Source organism: Dreissena polymorpha, chromosome 13 (assembly GCF_020536995.1).
Source record: "Dreissena polymorpha isolate Duluth1 chromosome 13, UMN_Dpol_1.0, whole genome shotgun sequence".
NCBI lineage: Eukaryota > Metazoa > Mollusca > Bivalvia > Myida > Dreissenidae > Dreissena > Dreissena polymorpha.
In genome coordinates, this window is record NC_068367.1 from 65,275,011 (window position 1) to 65,295,750 (window position 20,740).

General features: G+C 36.0%; 3 protein-coding genes across 4 annotated transcripts in view; 2 read left to right on the forward strand and 1 right to left on the reverse strand.

The window, feature by feature from the left end:
* LOC127855270 (uncharacterized) overlaps positions 1-20,740 on the forward strand; it is a 224,944-nt gene that overhangs the window by 165,245 nt on the left and 38,959 nt on the right. The window lies entirely within an intron of this gene.
* Positions 234-14,114, reverse strand: LOC127855278 (exosome complex component RRP40-like). The gene is made up of 4 exons (XM_052390737.1): positions 13,772-14,114; positions 6,831-6,980; positions 4,688-4,842; positions 234-935 (listed from the first exon to the last, which is right to left on the reverse strand). Exons 1-4 carry the CDS (start codon positions 13,961-13,963, stop codon positions 719-721), a joined length of 714 nt encoding a protein of 237 aa, XP_052246697.1. The 5' UTR covers positions 13,964-14,114; the 3' UTR covers positions 234-718.
* LOC127855261 (histone-arginine methyltransferase CARMER-like) overlaps positions 14,079-20,740 on the forward strand; it is a 54,771-nt gene continuing 48,109 nt past the window's right edge. The window contains exon 1 of one of the 2 annotated variants that reach the window (XM_052390709.1): positions 14,079-14,333. In XM_052390709.1, the coding sequence (XP_052246669.1) occupies positions 14,201-14,333 (133 nt within the window). In that variant the 5' untranslated portion in view covers positions 14,079-14,200. The remainder of the gene's footprint in view (positions 14,334-20,740) is intronic. The other variant, XM_052390708.1, reaches the window with a different exon arrangement.

Here is a 20,740-nt window from a genome sequence, read left to right on the forward strand (position 1 = left end):
AAAGTTTATCTGCCAGTATGATTCTAGACATAAGTGCAGGTTTTGAATATATAAGTTGAGACGCAGCTCGTCACTGCATGCCATAAAAAATATACGAGTTGAGGAATTTCCTAATTAAGCAAGACTTTGACATGTTTAATAATTGTATTTCTTGGGAGAGTTTAACAAATTACTTTTTTGTATCTATAGGACAAAGTTTTTTCTTCAAATGCCTTTTAATGACAAAACATGCAGTGGTTTTTAAGATTTAATTAAAGTGACCATTTTGGAAAAATAATGTTATGCAATAACTCGGTCAAAGAAAATTTGAAGACTAAAACAAGGTACAAAGTAGCCAGGATACAGGTTTCTTAGTTGTTTGTAACAATTAAAAATAGTGGTGTGTGCTTCTAGAACGGATTGATTAAAAATTTTAAAGTAATATTTCAGCACTGGTAACAATATGTATAGAAGTCTTTTATCTAAAAACATTTGTTCACTTCTGGGCCAATATGTGGGATGTGCACTGTAATTTGGCATGTATTTGCAAACTACCTTCCCCTTTCATTTTGTCTTCAGTAAACAGCCATCGTATTCACATGAATATGCATTGTATACTTGCAACATACATATTGGTCTGTTGCAATATAAACTTTGCCAGGCTTGTTTTACTCGGACAATAATTTTGTTGTAAATAATTATAAATATTAACAAGAAAACACACGAAAAAGATAATATTTCATTCTTTTTCGACAAAAACTTCGCCCAGCTTTTTACACATGGAGATGATCTGTTCGTTGGACATGAACTCTGCAGCGTCAATAGCGTTGATCACGGTGATGGTCTGAATGACACTCCGGGCTTGCACCCATATGCGGCCGTTCACTCCCACCGTTATCTCGTACTTCATGCTGCGTCCTAACTGCTTCAGTAGTGGGCAGTCAGGGGACAGCATCCTGCAAGGAGTCAGATGATAGAATGAATCTTTTATTTATATTTTTGGTGTTGAGTTATTTGTCGTGGTCAACAATATTTCAGTCATATCACTTGATTAGTTAACCAACTCACACTTTTCCTGCTATACCAGAACCTACTTATGTCAGTGAGTCAGACAAAATTGGGCATTATGCATGTGCGTAAAGTGTCGTTGCAGATTAGCCTGTGCAGTCCGCACAGGCTAATCAGGGCTGACACTTTCCGCCCAAATTGAATTTTTGCTATTAAAAGAAGAGACTTCATTAAAACAACAAGAGATGTGTTTGTCAGAAACACAATGCCCCCTATTGCGCCGCTTTGAAGCCATAAATTTGACCTTGAAGGATGACCTTGACCTTTCACCACACAAAACGTGCAGCTCCATGTAATACACATGCATGCCAAATATCAAGTTGCTATCTTCAATATTAAAAAAGTTATGACCAAACTTAAACGAAGGTTAAAGTTTTAGGGAAAAAAAAGGTTAAGGTTTTACGAAAGAAAAATACAATGATCTTTGACCTTGAAGGATGACCTTGACTTTTCACCACTCAAAATGTGCAGTTCCGTGAGATACACATGCATGCCAAATATGAAGTGGCTATCTTCAATAATGCAAAAGTAATCAAACTTTAACTAAGGTTAAAGTTTTGGCACACGCACAATGAATGAATGACAGACAGACAGGCCAAAAACAATATACCCCCGATCTCTCGATCCGGGGGCATAAAAAATGTAATGAAAGCGGAATGTGTCCTCCCTGGTTAGCCTATGCGGACTGCATAGGCTTATCTGGGACAACACTACGCAATGCATTAAGCCCTGTTTTCTCAGAACGTGACTCTCAGTAACTGACAACTGCCCTACTTCAATCAGAGGAATGGCGAGGATGGACGTAGAAGGGATTATCATTTTATGACCAATTCCCATACAAGTTATGTGGCTGGTTTGGAGATAGAACCTGCTCTCCTTGGATTTGTATCTCGGTGCACTACCACCTGAGCTAGCCGGCCCTTAATATTTTAATCATTAGGAAAATACAGCCTATTTAATAAAAAAACAAACAAGCTTATCTCAACAAAAATACTTTCAATTTGATTATACAAAATTAGTGTCCTTTTCTTCCAGATTATGAAATATATAAATTATTTTTATTATCCAATACCAATTTAACCAGATCAGAATGACGAGAGCTGTCAGAGGACAGCGCACTCGACTATTAGAGTGCTTAACAGTATAACATTAACTATCATGGGGAGATTGTAAATATTCAATAATTTATTAGACAATCTTTCAAAAATAAAAAAAGGAAAAAAAAAACTAGGGGGGGGGGGGGGGTTGAGAAGGGGGTATAATGTGGGGTGTGGTCATTTATTAGACAATCTTTCAAAAATTCAAAAAAGGATAAACAAATTTTTTTGGGGGGGGGGGGGGGTGAGAGGGGGGTATAATGTGGGGTGAGGTAATTTATTAGATGATGTTAAAAAAAAAAATTGTGGGGGGGGGGGGGGGGAAGTCTGGGGGTAGGGGGTGAGAGGGGGTATAATGTGGGGTGTGGTAATTTATAAGATGATGTTTAAAAAAACAAACATTTTTTTTGGGGGGGGGGGGGGGGGGAGCGATTCTGGGTAGGGGCGTGATGTATTATTTGGGTGGAATCCATTGTGGTATTCAGGTAAGTGTTGTTTTGTCAAAGTAATAATAAAATGTGATCATACATAAAGAAGTTATGGCAATTTAAGCAAAATGTTCAATTATCCAAGTGTAAAAGGGGCCATAATTATGTCAAAACGCTTGATACAGTGGTCTGCTCTTGTTTATGGGTTTGGGTCATGTTGGTAAACAAGTATGCAAAATATAAAAGTAATATGTCAAAGGATATAGGAAATTTTTGGGGTAGTACGCAAAGTTTAACATAGATTTATCAATTATATGCATATTCTAAGTATAAAAGGGTCAATAATTCTGCAATAATTTTGTCAAAATGCTTGATACAGTTGTATGCTCTTGTTTATAGGTTTGGGTCATGATGGTAAACAAGTATGCAAAATATGAAAGCAATATGTCAAGGCACATTGAAAATATTTGGGGTAGTACACAAACTTTAACATTTGCTGCATATTCTAAGTGGAAAAGGAGTCATAATAATGACAAAATGCTTGATAGAGTTGTCTGGTTTTGTTTATAGGTTGGGGTCATGTTGGTAAACAAGTATGCAAAATATAAAAGCAATATGTCAAAGGATATAGGAAATATTTGGGGTAGTAGGCAAAGTTTAACATAGCTTTATCAATAATATGCATATTCTAAGTATTAAAGGGGCAAAAATTCTGTCAAAATGCTTGATAGAGTTGTCTGTTCTTGTTAATAGATTGGGGTAGTACGAAAACTTTAACATTTGCACGCTAACAGCTTGGAACGCCGACGCCGGGGTGAGTAGGATAGCTCCACTATATATATTTCATTTATAATAGTCGAGCTAAAAATGCATAAATTGTTTTGATTGCAATATGATCTGGAAAAAAATGTGCAACTAGGATGTGCTGATGATTGTGACCTACTTATGCAATTAATCAAGTGGATTAATAAGTAACATTTTGATCCTTGCCTATAGAAATATCACATGGGAATACCAGTTGTATTAATCAAAAGTGTTACTAACTATATTGTGTCTTTGACATTTGAAATGATCCTATTTCTCTTAGTGCCTATGAATCTTTAAATATACAAAATGTATTCCTATTCTGATTCAGATATGACTGTGCAACCTTTAAAATGATCCTAATAGCAGGGAAACAAAAGATGTGTTTGTCAAAAACACAATGCCCCCTATTACGCCACTTTGAAATAAAATTTCAATATATCATTTGGCAGGTTTAGAAATTATCTCCCTTTTATAGCTTATTACTTCCCTTGGATTGTATTTTTTGACTGTGAAGGATGACATTGACCTTAAAATTTGTTTCTGATTATATCCTTTAAAATAATATTACTTTCCTTGTGAAAATGATCTGTACCTGCTAAATGATATAAAATAGAAATTATCTCCCTGTAAAGCTTGTTACTTCCCTTGGATTTTGTTTTTTGACTTTTGACCTTGAAGGATGACCTTGGCTTGACCTTTTAACACTCAATATGTGCAGCTTTATGAGATATGCATGCCAAATATCAAGTTGCTATCTTCAATATTGCAAAAGTTATGGCCAATGTTAAAGTTTTCGGACAGACGGACAGACTGACTAACCCACTGACTGACAGTTCAACTGCTATATGCCATTCTTACGGGGGGCATAAAAACCCAGAAATTATAGATGGTATGTAAAAACGGGTCTTATGCCATATGCCTATAGCGTAGCTCTAGACCAATCTGCACCATCCCGCTGTCTTGTCTGTAACTACCCTGTAAGTTAATGAGACCATGAAACCTTGCATTACTCTATAGTGGACCAAATAGCTTGCGCAGTATTGTCTTGAGCTACACTGGACGCACATGACATAAGACCCTTTTTCATATGCCAAGGTTCATAGATATCTCATTCTCAATAATACTTTTAGAATCTGTCATAAATCTGTTCAAAGTTATTCAATGAATAAAGTCTTCAGAAACTTCCAAAAAATAATTATGCGATATTTGAGTTTTTTCTTCTTTAAATTTACGATGAAAGATTGCTTTGTGATGCCTGTCAGTAAATTCTATTCAATGATTGCTGTTCAAAAATTTTTATTCCCATACTTTCTGATGAGATTCAGTGAGCAGGTATGCAGGAATCCTCCGTCGCGACCGATCACTCCCATGCCTGCGCTGCGCCCGGCACTGTCAATGCAGACTAATTCAGGCTCCATGTCCTTATTAGCCACCAGCAACTTCCCGTACACTAGATCTCCAACCTTGTTAAGACAAAAAGTGTACTTACTAACTATGATGATTATGTACAAAAATGTATTATACGAAAAGATAGTTTCCTACCTTAGGATTAGATCAGCATTTTTTCCCTTTAAGCCTGGGGGTGTTTATAATTTGCTGCCATACAAGATGAAATGGCCTTTTCTCAAGTCTAAAAAAGGCCTTTTTCCATATACTGGAAAGCCAGGGACTAAAATTTAGCTCCTTCACAAAGTTACTTGGGCCTATCAAAAAGTCTTTTACATATCAGAATTAAGAAATAAAAGTACTTTCACAATTAAAAATGTTTGAGATAATACAAGGATGCAATGTAACGTGTTCAGTAAAAGATTAAATTAACACTGAGAACATTAAAAACAAGTTTTCCTCGGCCAGGTCTAATAATGACCTCAAGGTCCTGATTTTAAGAATCTTGGTATATGACCTCACAATCCTCTGATATTACACACAAAACATGGCAATGCCATCAAACCAGGCTTTCAATGGTCTAGTTACATTTACTGATATTTTAAAAAAATACAAAAATCTTCAAAGGAAATCATCATTAGTTTTTCTTTTTCTGAATTCTTAGAGTGGAATGTTATATACCGTCCAGAAGCTCGTCTTGCTAAACATTTTTAAACCAATTAAAATTACATTATATTTTTTTAATGAAGCATTATTTCTTAGTTTCAACATTTATGGTTGGTAAATTTCAGTTATTCTATTCTCCTCCTTGAGATCTTTAACATACTGGTATCCTTTATTCTATGAACATATTGGTAAGAAATTTCTATTTACCGTAATTACTCTATGTTTTCGGACACTTAAAAAAAAATAATTTCGTGTCTGAAAACTTAGATATGAAAAATATTCACAAAATACAAGTGTCCAAAAACTTAGAGTCGGAAATTGAAGTGTACGAAAATAGCGTCAATTGTATTAATGACTACCAGTAATAGCACGCGCTTGTAAAATACCATGCCGTATAGTATAAATTACAGTTATATGTGTTTGCACAGCATTTTAAATAATTTTTAATTGACAGAAAGTTACTACAAGGTTGTACTTTGACCAACGAGTTAAAAGATGAGCATGTGATGAACCGATACTCGCTAGAATGAACCTTCATTTAACGCAATAATTTGTTCATTTCCGATAGTTGTTGTCTAACACCTTCCATTGTTCGTAAAATATTCAATAGGGTGCATCACAGATTGAAGCGTTTAGTATTTGTCACAGCTATTTTATTGAGAATGGGTAGTACCATTGCGGTAGATAATTGAACTGTTAATTGGCACTACCCCTGGTAATTGTCTTAACGCTTATGCTATCGGGGGAAACCATTGCTTAATACCGGTTTACAAGGTTATTTACCCAATAACGCAAATGTAATGGTCTGTTGCCCTCAGACATGTTTTATGATGTTAATCTGGTTGTAAAACCCGATGATCGAAGTGTCAATAGATATCGAAAACAGGACCGAAATTTGGTAAAAAAGCGCTGTCAAATATACTGTCCGAAAACTTAGAGACATTAATTATGGATGAAAACTCGTTTGTCCGAAAATTAAGTCATGAAAAATAATTATTTTTGCTAAAAAAGGGGGTGTCCAAAAACTTAGTGTCCGAAAACCCCGAAAACATAGAGTAATTACGGTAATGTAAACAACAAGGGACAAAATTGTCACAAAACCAGGTTTTCAACTCAATGTGTGACCTTGACCTTGGAGATATCAACGTAATTCTGTCGCGCGACACACCGTCAAATGATGGTGAACAAATGTGCCAAATGATTTTAAAATCTCACAATGAACGACATGGTTATACCCCGGACAAGCTTGTTCCGCCCGCCCGCCAGCCGACATTTGCCAATCTAATAACCAATTTTTTCCTTCGGAAAACCTGGTTAAAAATTTATGGACATGGAAAAGACATGGTCCAAGTTTATGACAACTGGTAGGTTAAAACAAAGACAACATGTGCAAGCATACTTTAACATCTGGTCTGTTGCGTTTTGTAGCTCCTTCGAAGGATAGGTAAGACAGTGAGGCTATTTCACTTCCGCCGATGTCCACACGGAAAATGTCCCCAGCTTTATTGGTCACCACCCCAATGACTGAGTCCCCTTTCACTGCGACATACTGAAATGGTGAACATATCTTAAGTCATGGTGGTAGACTCACACAGCAAAAATCAGGTAAAATATCTGAGAGCATTTAGGAAAATAAACCCCAGAAACAGAATTGCGGATGGACATTGCAACTGCTATATGCCACCCTACCAGGGGAATACTAAAATGTTTAGTGTTACGGTTTATTCTAACCTTGTGCATTCAGCAAGCAAACTTTCTCTTCAATAACTTCAACATATATGCATTTTTATCTAAACAAACAGTATCTTGATGCAACAGAATACTATGGAAAAGTAATCGGCGTAAATTCATACTCTGAACAAAAGAACACTCCCCTGAGTAAATATGTATTACTTGTTCAATAAATATACAAAAATCAGCCATATTTACAACAAAGGTATTGAAATCTCTGTCAAAAAACTACAGACGCCCTATTTTTACTGGATGGGCACAATCTTTACTTGCTAAGGAAGACTCTAACCAATAAAACTGAATGAAATAATGGACTGACAAGCAGCGAATGTATATCCTTTCCGAATTTTAATTTGGTAGCCAAAACATTGATATAATTGCTGCCAATTATTGAATGAATTCTGGTTTCTCCGGTTTCTTGTTGGTGAAACACTACTCACCATTTTATGTGTTGGTTATGCAACATTGTTTAAAAAAAAATTAATTGAACATAACAAAAAATACTTTACTGAATAAAGTATTCGCAGTTTGCCTACATATTAAATAGCCATACAATTATTAAGCTCAGGGCCCTCGATTGGCCGGTTTTGGGGCCGACCCCATTCCTCCTTTTGTTAAAATAGTACTGTAAACGTATAGAGATTCGTCGGTATGAAATTTCGTGGTTTAATAAAAATCAACAAATTCGTTGACACGTAATTTCGTGGATTTAATTTTTTTGGGGAATACTGACCGTTATAATAATTAAACTTTTATTAAAACAACCAGAGTAATAATGAAGCATAATCTGCTAATCTGTGTTGACAGCAAGACTTGGGGTTAATGTGCACTGAAGCATGAAAGTGTTGCCGAATGCCAATAATTTTCGAAAAGATTGATAAAGCGGCGCACATGTGGGTCCCTGCTCGCTAATTGCCATCAATGTTGTTTTGACAATATGTGCAATTCTCAGCGCGATCGGTCTCTTAGTAACAATTGAGTAATAAGGTCCCCAAACTACACGTGTGAAAACTGTTATATCTCTCTTAACTTTAATTGGCACTAATTAACATATGTGATAAATCTGCAAACTGTTAATTTGACGATGTCACGTAAAAAAGTATTATTACCCAGACACTTATCAAGAAAACAACATATTGTATTTACTAGCATATCTCAATAAAAAATGTCTCTTTCAAAATGGTTGGAAACGGAAACAGTTCAGACACGTTCCCCTACTATGGCAGGATTGCCCGACCTTGCAAAGGCCCAGTATATGACTGAAGCATTATTGACACAGTGAGGTCGCTAACGATTCAGTGGAAGAAAACATTTTGAATAAGGAAATATTTTAATTAATCAAGAAATTGTGTAATGTGACCTACTGACGTGAAGTAATTATTAAACAAGGGCTGTTTGTAAACCATGCATGCCCCCCATATGGGCTGTCCGTTGTAGTGGCAGCCATTGTGTGAATACGATTTTTGTAACTGTGACCTTGACCTTTGACCTAGTGACCTGAAAATCAATAGGGGTCATCTGCGGGTCACGATCAATGTACCTATGAAGTGTCATGATCCTAGGCAAAAGCGTTCTTGAGTTATCAACTGAAAATCATTTTACTATTTCGGGTCACCGTGACCTTGACCTTTGACCTTGTGACCTCAAAATCAATAGGGGTCATCTGCAAGTCATGATCAATCTACCTATGAAGTTTCATGATCCTAGGCGTATGCGTTCTTGAGTTATCATCCGAAAACCATTTAACTATTTCAGGTCACCGTGACCTTGACCTTTGACCTAGTGACCTCAAGATCAATAGGGGTCATCTGCGAGTCATGATCAATCTACCCATGAAGTTTCATGATCCTAGGCGTATGCGTTCTTGAGTTATCATCCGGAAACCATTTTACTATTTCGGGTCACAGTGACCTTAACCTTTGACCTAGTGACCTCAAAATCAATAGGGGTCATCTGCAAGTCATGATCAATCTACCCATGAAGTTTCATGATCCTAGGCGTATGCGTTCTTGAGTTATCATTCAAAAACCATTTTACTATTTCTGGTCACCGTGACCTTGACCTTTGACCTAGTGACCTCAAAATCAATAGGGGTCATCTGCAAGTCATGATCCTAGGCCCAAGCGTTCTTGAGTTATCGTCTGACAACCACCTGGTGGACGGACCGACCGACAGACCGACATGAGCAAAGCAATATACCCCCTCTTCTTCCAAGTGGGGCATAAAAACAAATATCTCGGATAACCGAAAACAAAATAGAATGTTGGAAATGACATTCGGAAATGACCGATTTCGGCTAAAAAAATGTATAAATAATCGTTGGTACTTGAATTAGTGGTTTAGTGGACCAACGAAATCCACAAAAATTCGTAACACACGAAATTTAATGGTTTTACAGTATACTTTCCCCCCCAATTTTTTCCCCTATTTCAGCTCAACATTCCCCCCTCCAAAAAAAAATATTAATATTTTATTTTCTTTACTTTTATACCTATGTTGCCAGCTAGTATCCTGCTATTAATCTTTGATTAAATGTATATTTATTTAAATAACATTAAAATATTGCAATTTTAAGTGTTGAATGATTGGTGATTTTAAGATCTTCTAAAATTCCCCTTTTACCCCAAAGCAACCCGAAATTCCGCCCTCTAAGAGCCCCGGCACTAATCTCCTACAGTGTAGCAAGGGCCCCTTAGCTCAAGAATTAACAAAATGCATGCATGCGTTTGTTTTGAGGTTGGTTTGCATTGCTTTCTGCAGCTTAAACAACCCTTTTAAATTTTTGTGAAGATTCATTAATGTGTTCCCTTATCTTTTTTTTTCATTCTCTACCAGAGGTGGAATGACAGCTTCACCCCCTAAGAAAATTCCTTCTACGTCACGGAGGTTTTTCCCTAAATAAAAATTAAAAATTTCATTTCAAACCATGACATTAGGAGAAAGTTACACTAAAATTTGGTTTGTAGGGTCCCTTTCCCACGAACAATTAAAAACAACCAATGTTCGGTATTTTATTATCATTAGTTTGAGAATAGTCCATTTTGTTGACGCTCTCAACTATTAAGCTACTTTTTATATTGGTAATATTTGGAGTTCCAAAGAATTTAGCCCATATAAAAAGTATTTCTAAATTCTTTGGGCGTCTTATAAATAAGACTAGTTTGAGAAATGTATTTATGAATGAATAAATTGATTGCTGAATATTTGCTGTAACATCCAAAACCATGATTGAGTTCAAAGATCTATAAATTACGGATGTTTATTTATAGATCTTGTGTCCAACCCTACGATATCTTCTTCTGATACAGTACTCCTATACGTATGAGATCGATCTACATAGTAATTGGTAGATCACGTCTAAATATTTGGACTACTGATACAGCACAAATAGAAGATTTTGTGCCAGCGAATTGTTGGGACTGTCCTTGTTTCTGATTATTTGCAGTTTGCAAATATTAAGCGTGCAGTAATTAAAAGCCAGCAAATACTAAAGCCAATAAGTTATTCCTCTATGTGTCACGACAGATTCCTCATAACGAGGGGTGAACGGATGACTGTTGTAACTCATATTAAATAAAGAAGTAGAATATAATAGAATTAGAATTGTTTATTAAACCAATTATGGGTCACATATGAATCACAAATAAAACATCATTATATATTGCATCATTAACACAATATACTAGAAGTAAGGATATTAAAGAAAGAAAGCTTAATTCGTATTAGATGATACACAATTAAATTAAAGTTTGATAATGCAAAACAAAAGATTTCTAACAGAAAAAAAGCAAATGTATTTACTGATAAGTTAACTACATGTTGTTGTTTTTGTTTTGTTTTTTTTTTACAAATAGTACACGAATGTTAAATGTACTCAGTATAAAATATATATGAACTCATAAGTAATACTAAGAGCCTACTCTAAATTATTATTTAAGATTTTACATAATCATTATTCATAAATAGTATATAATATTATGCAACATTTATCTAAAGTTACACAGGTTTTAACAAACTACCAAATTAGTTCTTTTATTGTAGGCATTATACAAGAAGGTTGATTTATACAGGGACACTAATTAACTTTCGCTTTACCAGAGAATGCAAATTCTTTTTGTGCAAACTAGTAGAGGATAAATTAAGACTTTTGAAAATATGATTAACACTCGTGACCCAGCTGTTCTTATCACTATTAAAAAGTATATTTCCTTCACTAAAGGCAGCTGACAATAAGGCACTTACTTTACCAGAATACATTCTCTGATAATATTTAACAGTATTACATATAATATCAACATATAAAGGATAACGTCCCAGTTCACCATATACAGCATCATTAGACGTTCGCTTATGAACACTTAAAATGTATTTAAAAAACTTCACATGATGTTTCTCACAATACATATTATCAAAAGATTTCAAAAGATTATAGTTGTTCTTCTTGACTATAGGACTATAATTGCTATTCACTGTTCCCCATATTTCACTTTCATATTAAAGTATAGGTTTGATAGTGTGATCAAAAAGATGCAAAACTGTATCAACCCTTTGATGTAATTGCCCAAATATTTTACTCAGTTTGAAACTTGCCTTTCTAGCCTTATTGTAAAGATCAATTTGGCAATAACTAAATGTTCCCTAGGATGAGAAGACAATTCCAATATATTTATAGGAAGTAACATGCTGAATTTCAAATTCTTTATAAAAGTTACCTTTCCTTACATATTCTACCACTTTTACAAAACATTATTATATTTGTCTTTTTCAAATTAACAACAAGACCATTATTATCACAAAAGTGCTCTAGCTTTGTTATACACTGCTGTAGTCCATTAGAACTAGTTGATAACAACAACAAATCATCAGCATATAATAAACAACTAAAATTCATATTACCAAGAGTAACTTGATCATCAGAGATATCAAACATAGAAGGTAGATCATTTATGAAGATTTTAAACAAATTAGGACTGAGGTTGTCACATTGTGGAACACTGATCTTTGGGTTTAGTACAGTTGTTAACTTCTTATCTATCTTAATATGAACTAAATTATCAGTGTACATATTTTTTATAACGTGGTAAAATGGACCACTTATTCCAATTGAACATAGTTTACAATGCAAAATAGAATGCATAACGGTGTCAAATGCTTTTGCAAAATCGTTAAAACACGCATACCACTTATCTCCTTTACTAAAATATTTGTCTAATAAAGTACGCACAACAAACATATGGTCTGATGTTTTTGACCGAGGTTGAAATCCAATTTGGGCATCATTTATAACTCCATTATCCACAAATTTTTGGAGTCTATTATTCATAATACTATTAAACAGCTTTGACATGCAGGGCATTACAGATATGCCCCTATAATTATTTGGGTCTTTAGTATCATCACCTTTAAACAATGGTTTTATATAGCCAACTTTCCAAGAAGATGGGTACAACCCACTACTAAGTATATTATTAAACAGTTTTAATAAAAAAGGATTTAGAACATTATGTCCTGCTTTCAGCATTTCATTAGATATGGAATCAAGTCCTGAAGATCTCTTATTTTTTAAGGACACAATTGCTTTTAACAATTCTTTTTCAGTGATCGAGAAGTCTATTTCTGAAAATGTTTTATTTTTCTCTAAAGATAGTACAAGGTTTTCAAATTTAAGGTCAATTGCCTTGAACTCAGGTTTAATACTAAATAATTTGGAAAAATGATTTATCCACACTTCTGATGATATTTTACTAGAGGGGGTCATCTGCCTGACCATCTTCCTTAAGATCTTTTACCAAACTCCAGTACTCGTTTGGGTCATTTTCATACAAATAATCTAATTTGCTTATTACAGTTTTCTTGAAGAAATTACATTTTTTCCTACAACATTTGTATACCTTCCTGTACTTAAAAAAGGAACCTTTCAAAAGAGGGTCATAAGGATTTTTTGAGTAAAGATAACTTCTTTTTAATAATTCTTTTCTCATCACAGAAAGATCACCATCAAACCATTTTTGGTGACACACTCTCTTTCTCATTTAAGTAGCAGATATTTTCCTAAATAACCAATCACATACATTATAATTATAAATAATATCATTTAGCTGTTTGGTCATTTGGTCAACATTTTCCAAGGGTGCATTTTGAAAGGAATCAAGCAAATGTTTTACATCTTGAGACATAAAAGCTAATTTAAACTCATACGATGACATTTCCTTCCATTGCCATGATACAGGCAAATCAAAAAGAACATTTTTGTCAATAGCATTACAATCAAATTTAGCATGCAACTTCACAGATATTTGGGCGTGATCACTACTAACATGAGGAATAAAGTTTTCAACTTCAAAATTTAAAATGTTTTCATAAAATTGATCACCAACTCTACAATAATCAACCACACTGTTGCCATTATACTTTAGTAATAATAAATAAATATTAGTTTACCAGTAGATTAGCATGACACTTGGGTATAGAAAATGATAATAAATAACCCATATGTTTATTATAAGATAAGCATGTTAAAAATGTATGCATCTATAAATAAATCATTCCATCAAATATTGAAGTTAACATAACTTTTTTAATAAATTTAAAATCATTTGTTTGTGTTACCCTTTTCTGATGACTGTCTATCCAGTAAATATTTGGTTCTTTGTGTCTTAAAATGCCAGGTTTAGTGACAAATATATCTTCTTCATCTTTACGCAGTCCAGGACCAAGCACGGCCTTCGAAGTCTTTTCAGAAACACTCAAATTTTCTAACTTGTCGCCTGGTAAAAGTAACTTCCCCACATGGTCAGCCATCTTACCAAGTACTTTCGGTTTGATACTACTTTCGTTTTAATGTATCTTAGTTTTAAAATAAATGGTTTTGATATTTTTGTGATTAAATGTATTTTTTTTACAAAGAATCAATGAACTTATATCGTTCATGACTAATGTAATACAATAGGTTAATGAGATGATGACTTTCCACGTGCTTTAAATATAAAATCGGTCAAGAGTAAAATGAGCCTCGTTTAGAAAATTAAAAATATCAAGATGGCGACGGTATTCAACAACGTGATTGTTGCCAATTTTGATGAAAATGGACAGAGTGTCAAAGGTTCTGAGACAAAGACAAGAGTTGACATGTCCAGACAAGGCGACAGCGTGGTTCTTTGTTTTTATAAAGGTATTATGCGCTCGAAAGTAGAGTTCTTTACATTTTCTTTATGATCATTTTAACAATAAAGCGCGCGACTGATTTTCATGTATGACTCAGAAATGCAAAATATGACGTTATATAGCAATGCTTATTTTGTAAAAGTGTATTACTTTTTAATACAATATATGTTGCTTAGTATAAGAATCAGTAAAAGGGCGCTGTATTTAAAATCATATATTTTCGCGATTGTTTATATTTGTTGAACACTTAAAATTCATATTTTTATTAAGATTTATGTAGACGAATCCATTTACAATTTAAGCATAATTAAGCATTCCACTATTTCGTATCAAAACTGATTTCCTGCATTTTGTATATATTTTTTTTAAATTATTAAACTATTAATCAGTGATTCATTTTGCCTTGCGTCCCGCGTGCCTAGGTTGGCGCTAAGGAAAAAAAATTAGTAGCCAAATTTCAGCACTACGATAACGACCCACTTTATAACCTTTAATATTTGCTCAATGAACGACAAAATCATTATCATGGATCTATAGGTATCAACAATGACTGTATTAAATTATCAATGAAGTCACATTTACATAAATTATTTGTTACCTGAAATCAAATATTTTCATGTTTTTTTTTTTATTTATATTTATTTTCATGCACTGGCATAAACAGTATACAATGTTAGAAATTTCAGATATGCCCCGGTCTTTGATTGGGTTGGTCTTATTAATTTTTGCCGTAGTCTGGTTCTTCTTGATTCTTGAAAAATACATTTACTGCAATGTATTCTTGAATTGACATATTTTTCAATAGTTGCAATATGTAATTTATTCAAACGTACCGGTAAATTTGTAAGTCTTAAATACTGCATGTACTGAGCGGCAGCACGGGTTCTACATGGCATACCGGTATTAGTGCATAGTGAATAGTTATTATCACGTGGCTGTAGAAAAACGGTGTAAATCAGTTTTACACATAGACATGATAAAATATACATGCACTGGATTTAATTTGTTACCGCATCAAATTATTAACGGGTTTTGTTTTTCACAACTTACTCGCCGTAAGTAATTTTACACTGCTCACCAATTGCAATTAACTTCTCATAATAAATGATTGTTCACAGTACGGTAAATAGGTGTGATGATGATGCCCGAAACCGACTTTAATGTATTGCTTTATTTACCGGTTTTATAATATCACGTATTAATGCTACATGTTTTTGTTTTTCTTTTTTTATCGAGTTCACCGGGATTGTCTCCCATATGGCCATCGCCCCCAGAAAGACGTGTTAGTTGGTTACGGGGGATAGTGCAAGATACAGGAGACACCCCGTTCCAGAGGTGACCCTGGGTCTTTTAGTGCCCGGTGTATAGCACCTAGTACACTGCACCTCGGTTTAATGTCTCATGCGAAAGACGAGTTAGTAGGTTAGGTTATTAATGCTACAACTGTGATTCATTGTTAATAAACCTGCGATAAATGCTTACTCTGTGACACACGTCAATCAAAAATAATAATCGCTATATAACTCCGCCTCCATAAACATTCTCGTAACCGATTGGACGTTAAATATCACAGTTTGGCAACTGGAAAGTTACCCGAAAATTTCCCGTGATGCATCTGTCAGCATACATGACTGTGTTATGTGGCTTGAATATACGATACGGGAATCCGGTTATCTCTTATCGATGGACTATCTATTACCACCTGGAGCTTTTATGGCGATTACATTTGGAAATCGGTACCAAGTTCTCTTTAAAAGTAGGGAATAATATATACTTATAGAGAAATATCAGTTTTTTTTGCAATCGCCATTTTCATTCACATTTTAAGCTTTAATAGCCAGCTGAAAGATTCAATCGCCTTTGGCGATTTTGGCGATCGGAAACGCTAACATAGCGTGCCAGACGCACGTTTTTTTCTGGGTACGCATCATTCTCAAACATGTGCGTTCTCGGGATGCGTTGTTTAAAACCTCTGATTTTCAACGTCGTCAAAGTTGTACATGATACCGAGTATGATTCTTGGATATAAGCAAAACACATGTAAACACCGTTTTGAAAAGTAGAACGGAAGTCACATTACTACATTTGGAATTTAGCACGCGTATTTTGATTGGTTAAAATATATCAATTATCCAATCAGTTACAGCGTTTTATTTCAAGTTTGTTGGATTAATTGGCTGTCCCGGATGGTAAACAAAGAAAATGCGACTGAAAAGGCTTTGTTGGGAATTTAGCGCGCCTTTGTGTGACGCCGCCGTTGGCGCGCCATTGTGTGACGCCGCCGAATAGCGTCATAAACATGCACGTCATCTTGTTATTGTTGTGTCAGTTTATATATTGTTATGATTGACAACGGACGACATTAAAACGTAAAACACAACGCTATACTTATTTATTCAATTCAAGTAGACATTTTGGTGCCGTGACGAAAAAACTAAGTATGCCGTCAACAAATACAGATAAGTTAAAGGGGCAGAGACTAGGAAATCAGAAAGTTATTGAGCGATTAATCAAAAGATTGGAAGAAAATGACAAATTGCAGTTTGAACCAACCATCGTTGCAATAGAGAACCAGTTGGAGATAATACGAGGATTAAATGAAAAAATAATCGCACTATCAGACGCGGAATCGACCCCAGACAAGCTGTTGGACTCGCAGATGTACGTTTTTGACATGGAAGCGAAGCTTCGGAGATACTGTCAAAATCTGCGTGAACACCCATCTTCAAGTAGTACAGCCGTCCATGATAGTAGTCTGTCGATGTCCATTCTGCAGCCATCCGAGTCATCCAATACACTTTATCGAAGCGTAAAGGAAGAACCACACGCGTCTCTGTAGTTACCTATCCCACCGACACCATCCAAAAAGGTTAATCAGTCGTCGCCTCCGGCCTTTCATCAACCCCGTCAAGTCTCTACCACCATCGCTGACACCAACGTAATGCAACCAGCCCAGCAGAACGTTAAGCACCCAACATCCCGTGACACAAACATGCATAACAAACCATCGCCCAGTGAAATTTCAAATAGATCTGGAGCCGCACATAGCAGGTCTAGGGGAAGGAATAAGGAGCAGGACGCTCATTTGACGCCTCAAAATTTGTCAGAGGCTATGGGCGGGTCCGGCAAGCCTGAAAAGTCTACCAGAGAAAGTCAAAGCAATATTGAAACGGTCCAGTCATGCAAAACTTTACGAAGAGATGCAGAGAGCTAACCTGTCGCCATACTTAAGGCATCGAGCAGATCTGTGGGATAAAGCGGTGTTCCTCGGACACCAAGTAAGTTTTCGGCCGACTATCCCAAGGATCCCTAGGAATGGCTCCTATATGACGTCAGATGGCATTCCCTAGGAGCACGGGGTTAGTTTGGACAACATTCCCAAACCGTCGGTGAGTTCAAACCGCACCCCCGATGGACCCATCGTGAGTTCGAATAAAACTTCCCAGAATCCTGGGATACTCTCTGATCACTCCCAGCGAGAGATCAAGAAACTGTCCGATTACTGGAGCCGACAGAGCCCACTAGTGGAGAGTTCGCCGCCACTGCAGAGCAACCGGAAGTCACTATTTAACATCAAAGAGTGCCTGGGAAAATCATCGCAATTAACACCAGTTCGAAAAAGAAGCAGAAGTCACGACTGCCTGGAGCAGACAGGCTATTTGACATCGGAGAATCTTCTGGAATCTCCATTTCCGTCCACGAGTTCGGATTCAAAATCGCCATCCAGTCGGAAATGGCCGGAAACCAACCATTCAGAAGATTAGACGACATCGGAAGCGCTCAATGCAAGCGTCATTCCAAAGAGTGCATGCACGGACGTCGTTCAAACACCGAGCAAAACACGGTGGTGCCAAAACAGCAAAAGCTCAATAAATGACAATATTATGTAAAAAAGGAAACACTTATATGCAATTCGAAACATCAGGGCATCTACTCCACGGAAGAAGACTGACTGGACTTCCGCAGATGACCCCTATTGATTTTCAGGTCACTAGGTCAAAGGTCTAGGTCACAGTGACCTGAAATAGTAAAATGGTTTCTGGATGATAACTCAAGAACACTTATGGTTAGGATCATGAAACTTCATAGGTACATTGATCATGACTCGCAGATAACCCCTATTGATTATCAGGTCACTAGGTCAAAGGTCAAGATCATAGTGACAAAAAACATATTCACACAATGGCTGTCACTACAATGGAGAGCCCATATGGGGGGCATGCATGTTTTACTAACAGCCCTTGTTAAGTTTTGTGTGTAGGTCCACTTTTCTCATAAAGTATAAAAGCTATTGCATTCAAACTAGGTACACTTACTTACTATCATGAGGGGACTGGGCAGGCAAAGTTAGATAACTCTGGCTTGCATTTTGACAGAATTTTGTGGCCTTTTTAACCAGGTTTTCCGAAGGAAAAACTGGTTATTAGATTGGCGAATGCGGGCGGGCTGGCTGGCTGGCGGGCTGGCTGGCGGGCTGGCGGAATAAGCTTGTCCGGGCCATAACTATGTCGTTCATTGTCAGATTTTAAAATCATTTGGCACATTTGTTCACCATCATTGGACGGTGTGTCGCGCGAAATAATTACGTCGATATCTCCAAGGTCAAGGTCACACTTTGAGTTCAAAGGTCAAAAATGGCCATAAATGAGCTTGTCCGAGCCATAACTATGTCGTTCATCGTCAGATTTTAAAATCATTTGGCACATTTGTTCACCATCATTGGACGGTGTGTCGCGCGAAATAATTACGTCGATATCTCCAAGGTCAAGGTCACACTTTGAGTTCAAAGGTCAAAAATGGCCATAAATGAGCTTGTCCTGGCCATAACTATGTCATTCATTGTGAGATTTTAAAATCATTTGGCACATTTGTTCACCATCATGGGACGGTGTGTCCCACGAAAGAATCACGTCAATATCTCCAATGTCAAGGTCGCCACGACTAAAAATAGATTTAAAAAAAAAAAAAAACTTACAAAGGGGGTTAATTTTTTTTGTTCATTTCAAAAGTTCAGTTTGAGTTTTCTCCCTTTATCAGATTTTTTTTTCACAATGAAAACCTGGTTTTGTGACAATTTTGTCCCTTGTTATACTTAGAAAATTGAAAATTTGGTTAAGAAAAAAGTATACTTTTTGCGATTGGGAATATAGCCGAATTTCAGCTATAAAATTGGGCAAAAAAAAAACCTGCTTAGGATCATGAAACTTCATAGGTACATTGATCATGACTGGCAGATGACCCCTATTGACTTTCAGGTCACTAGGTCAAAGGGTTAGGTCACAGTGACTCGAAACAGTAAAATGGTTTCCGGGTGATAACTCAAGAATACTTAGGCCTATGATCATGAAACTTCATAGGTACATTTATCATGACTTGCAGATGACCCCTATTGATTTTCAGGTCACTAGGTCAAAGGTCAAGGTCACAGTGACAAAAAACATATTCACACAATGGCTGCCACTACTACTGACAGCCCATATGGGGGGCATGCATGTTTTACAAACAGCCCTTGTTATAATTATAATTACTGATAACAAACAATAGGGTCCTTTAGTGTGTTTTGTTTTTGATGTAGGAGGCCGTGCTAAATTTTAATAAGCTTAATGCTATTTAATTTTGAATTGTTTATTACAATTTTTAATTTATTGTCATATAAAATTGTGATTTGCAGAGTTCTTGAAGCAGTTGAATTTAGATATTCATTTAGATTTGTATGTCCCCCGCCACTATAGTGGGGGACATATTGTTTTTGCCCTGTCTGTCCGTTGGTCTGTCTGTTGGTTTGTTTGCTCCAACTTTAACATTTTGCCATAACTTTTGCAATATTGAAGATAGCAACTTCATACTTGGAATGCATGTGTATCTCATGGAGCTGCACATTTTGAGTGGTGAAAGGTCAAGGTCATCCTTCAAGGTCAAAGGTAAAAAAAAATCAAACGGCGCAGAAGGGGACATAGTGTTTCCGACAAACACGTTTCTTGTTTAATTGGCAATTAAGTTAACTTATCAAAGAGTCAGAGATGCTGCCTAAGCCTACGCTCAAGATGCTGTCAGAGAAATATGGGATAGGAAAGTCAAGGATCGGGGATATTGTGCACTGTGTACATGTCTCATTGGTTGTTCTTATGTGATGCAATAAGAATGAATGTTATATAAAAATAAACTATTAAAATTTGCTAACAGTCTGTGTTTTTTTCCACGTTAGGCTATTTAATTGACCTTCTTAAAGTAAAATAGTCCATTTCCCCTCTAAACCGGAATCTTCTCTAAACCGGAATTTCCTCTTGGTCATGAAGATGTCCGGTTTAGAGGGGTTCCACTGTATCATATGTTGCGTTTATCATATTGTTCGTCACAATGAATAAGCTGCCACATTGTGTGGGCATAGGGGTAATCTGCTCATCGACAGCAATT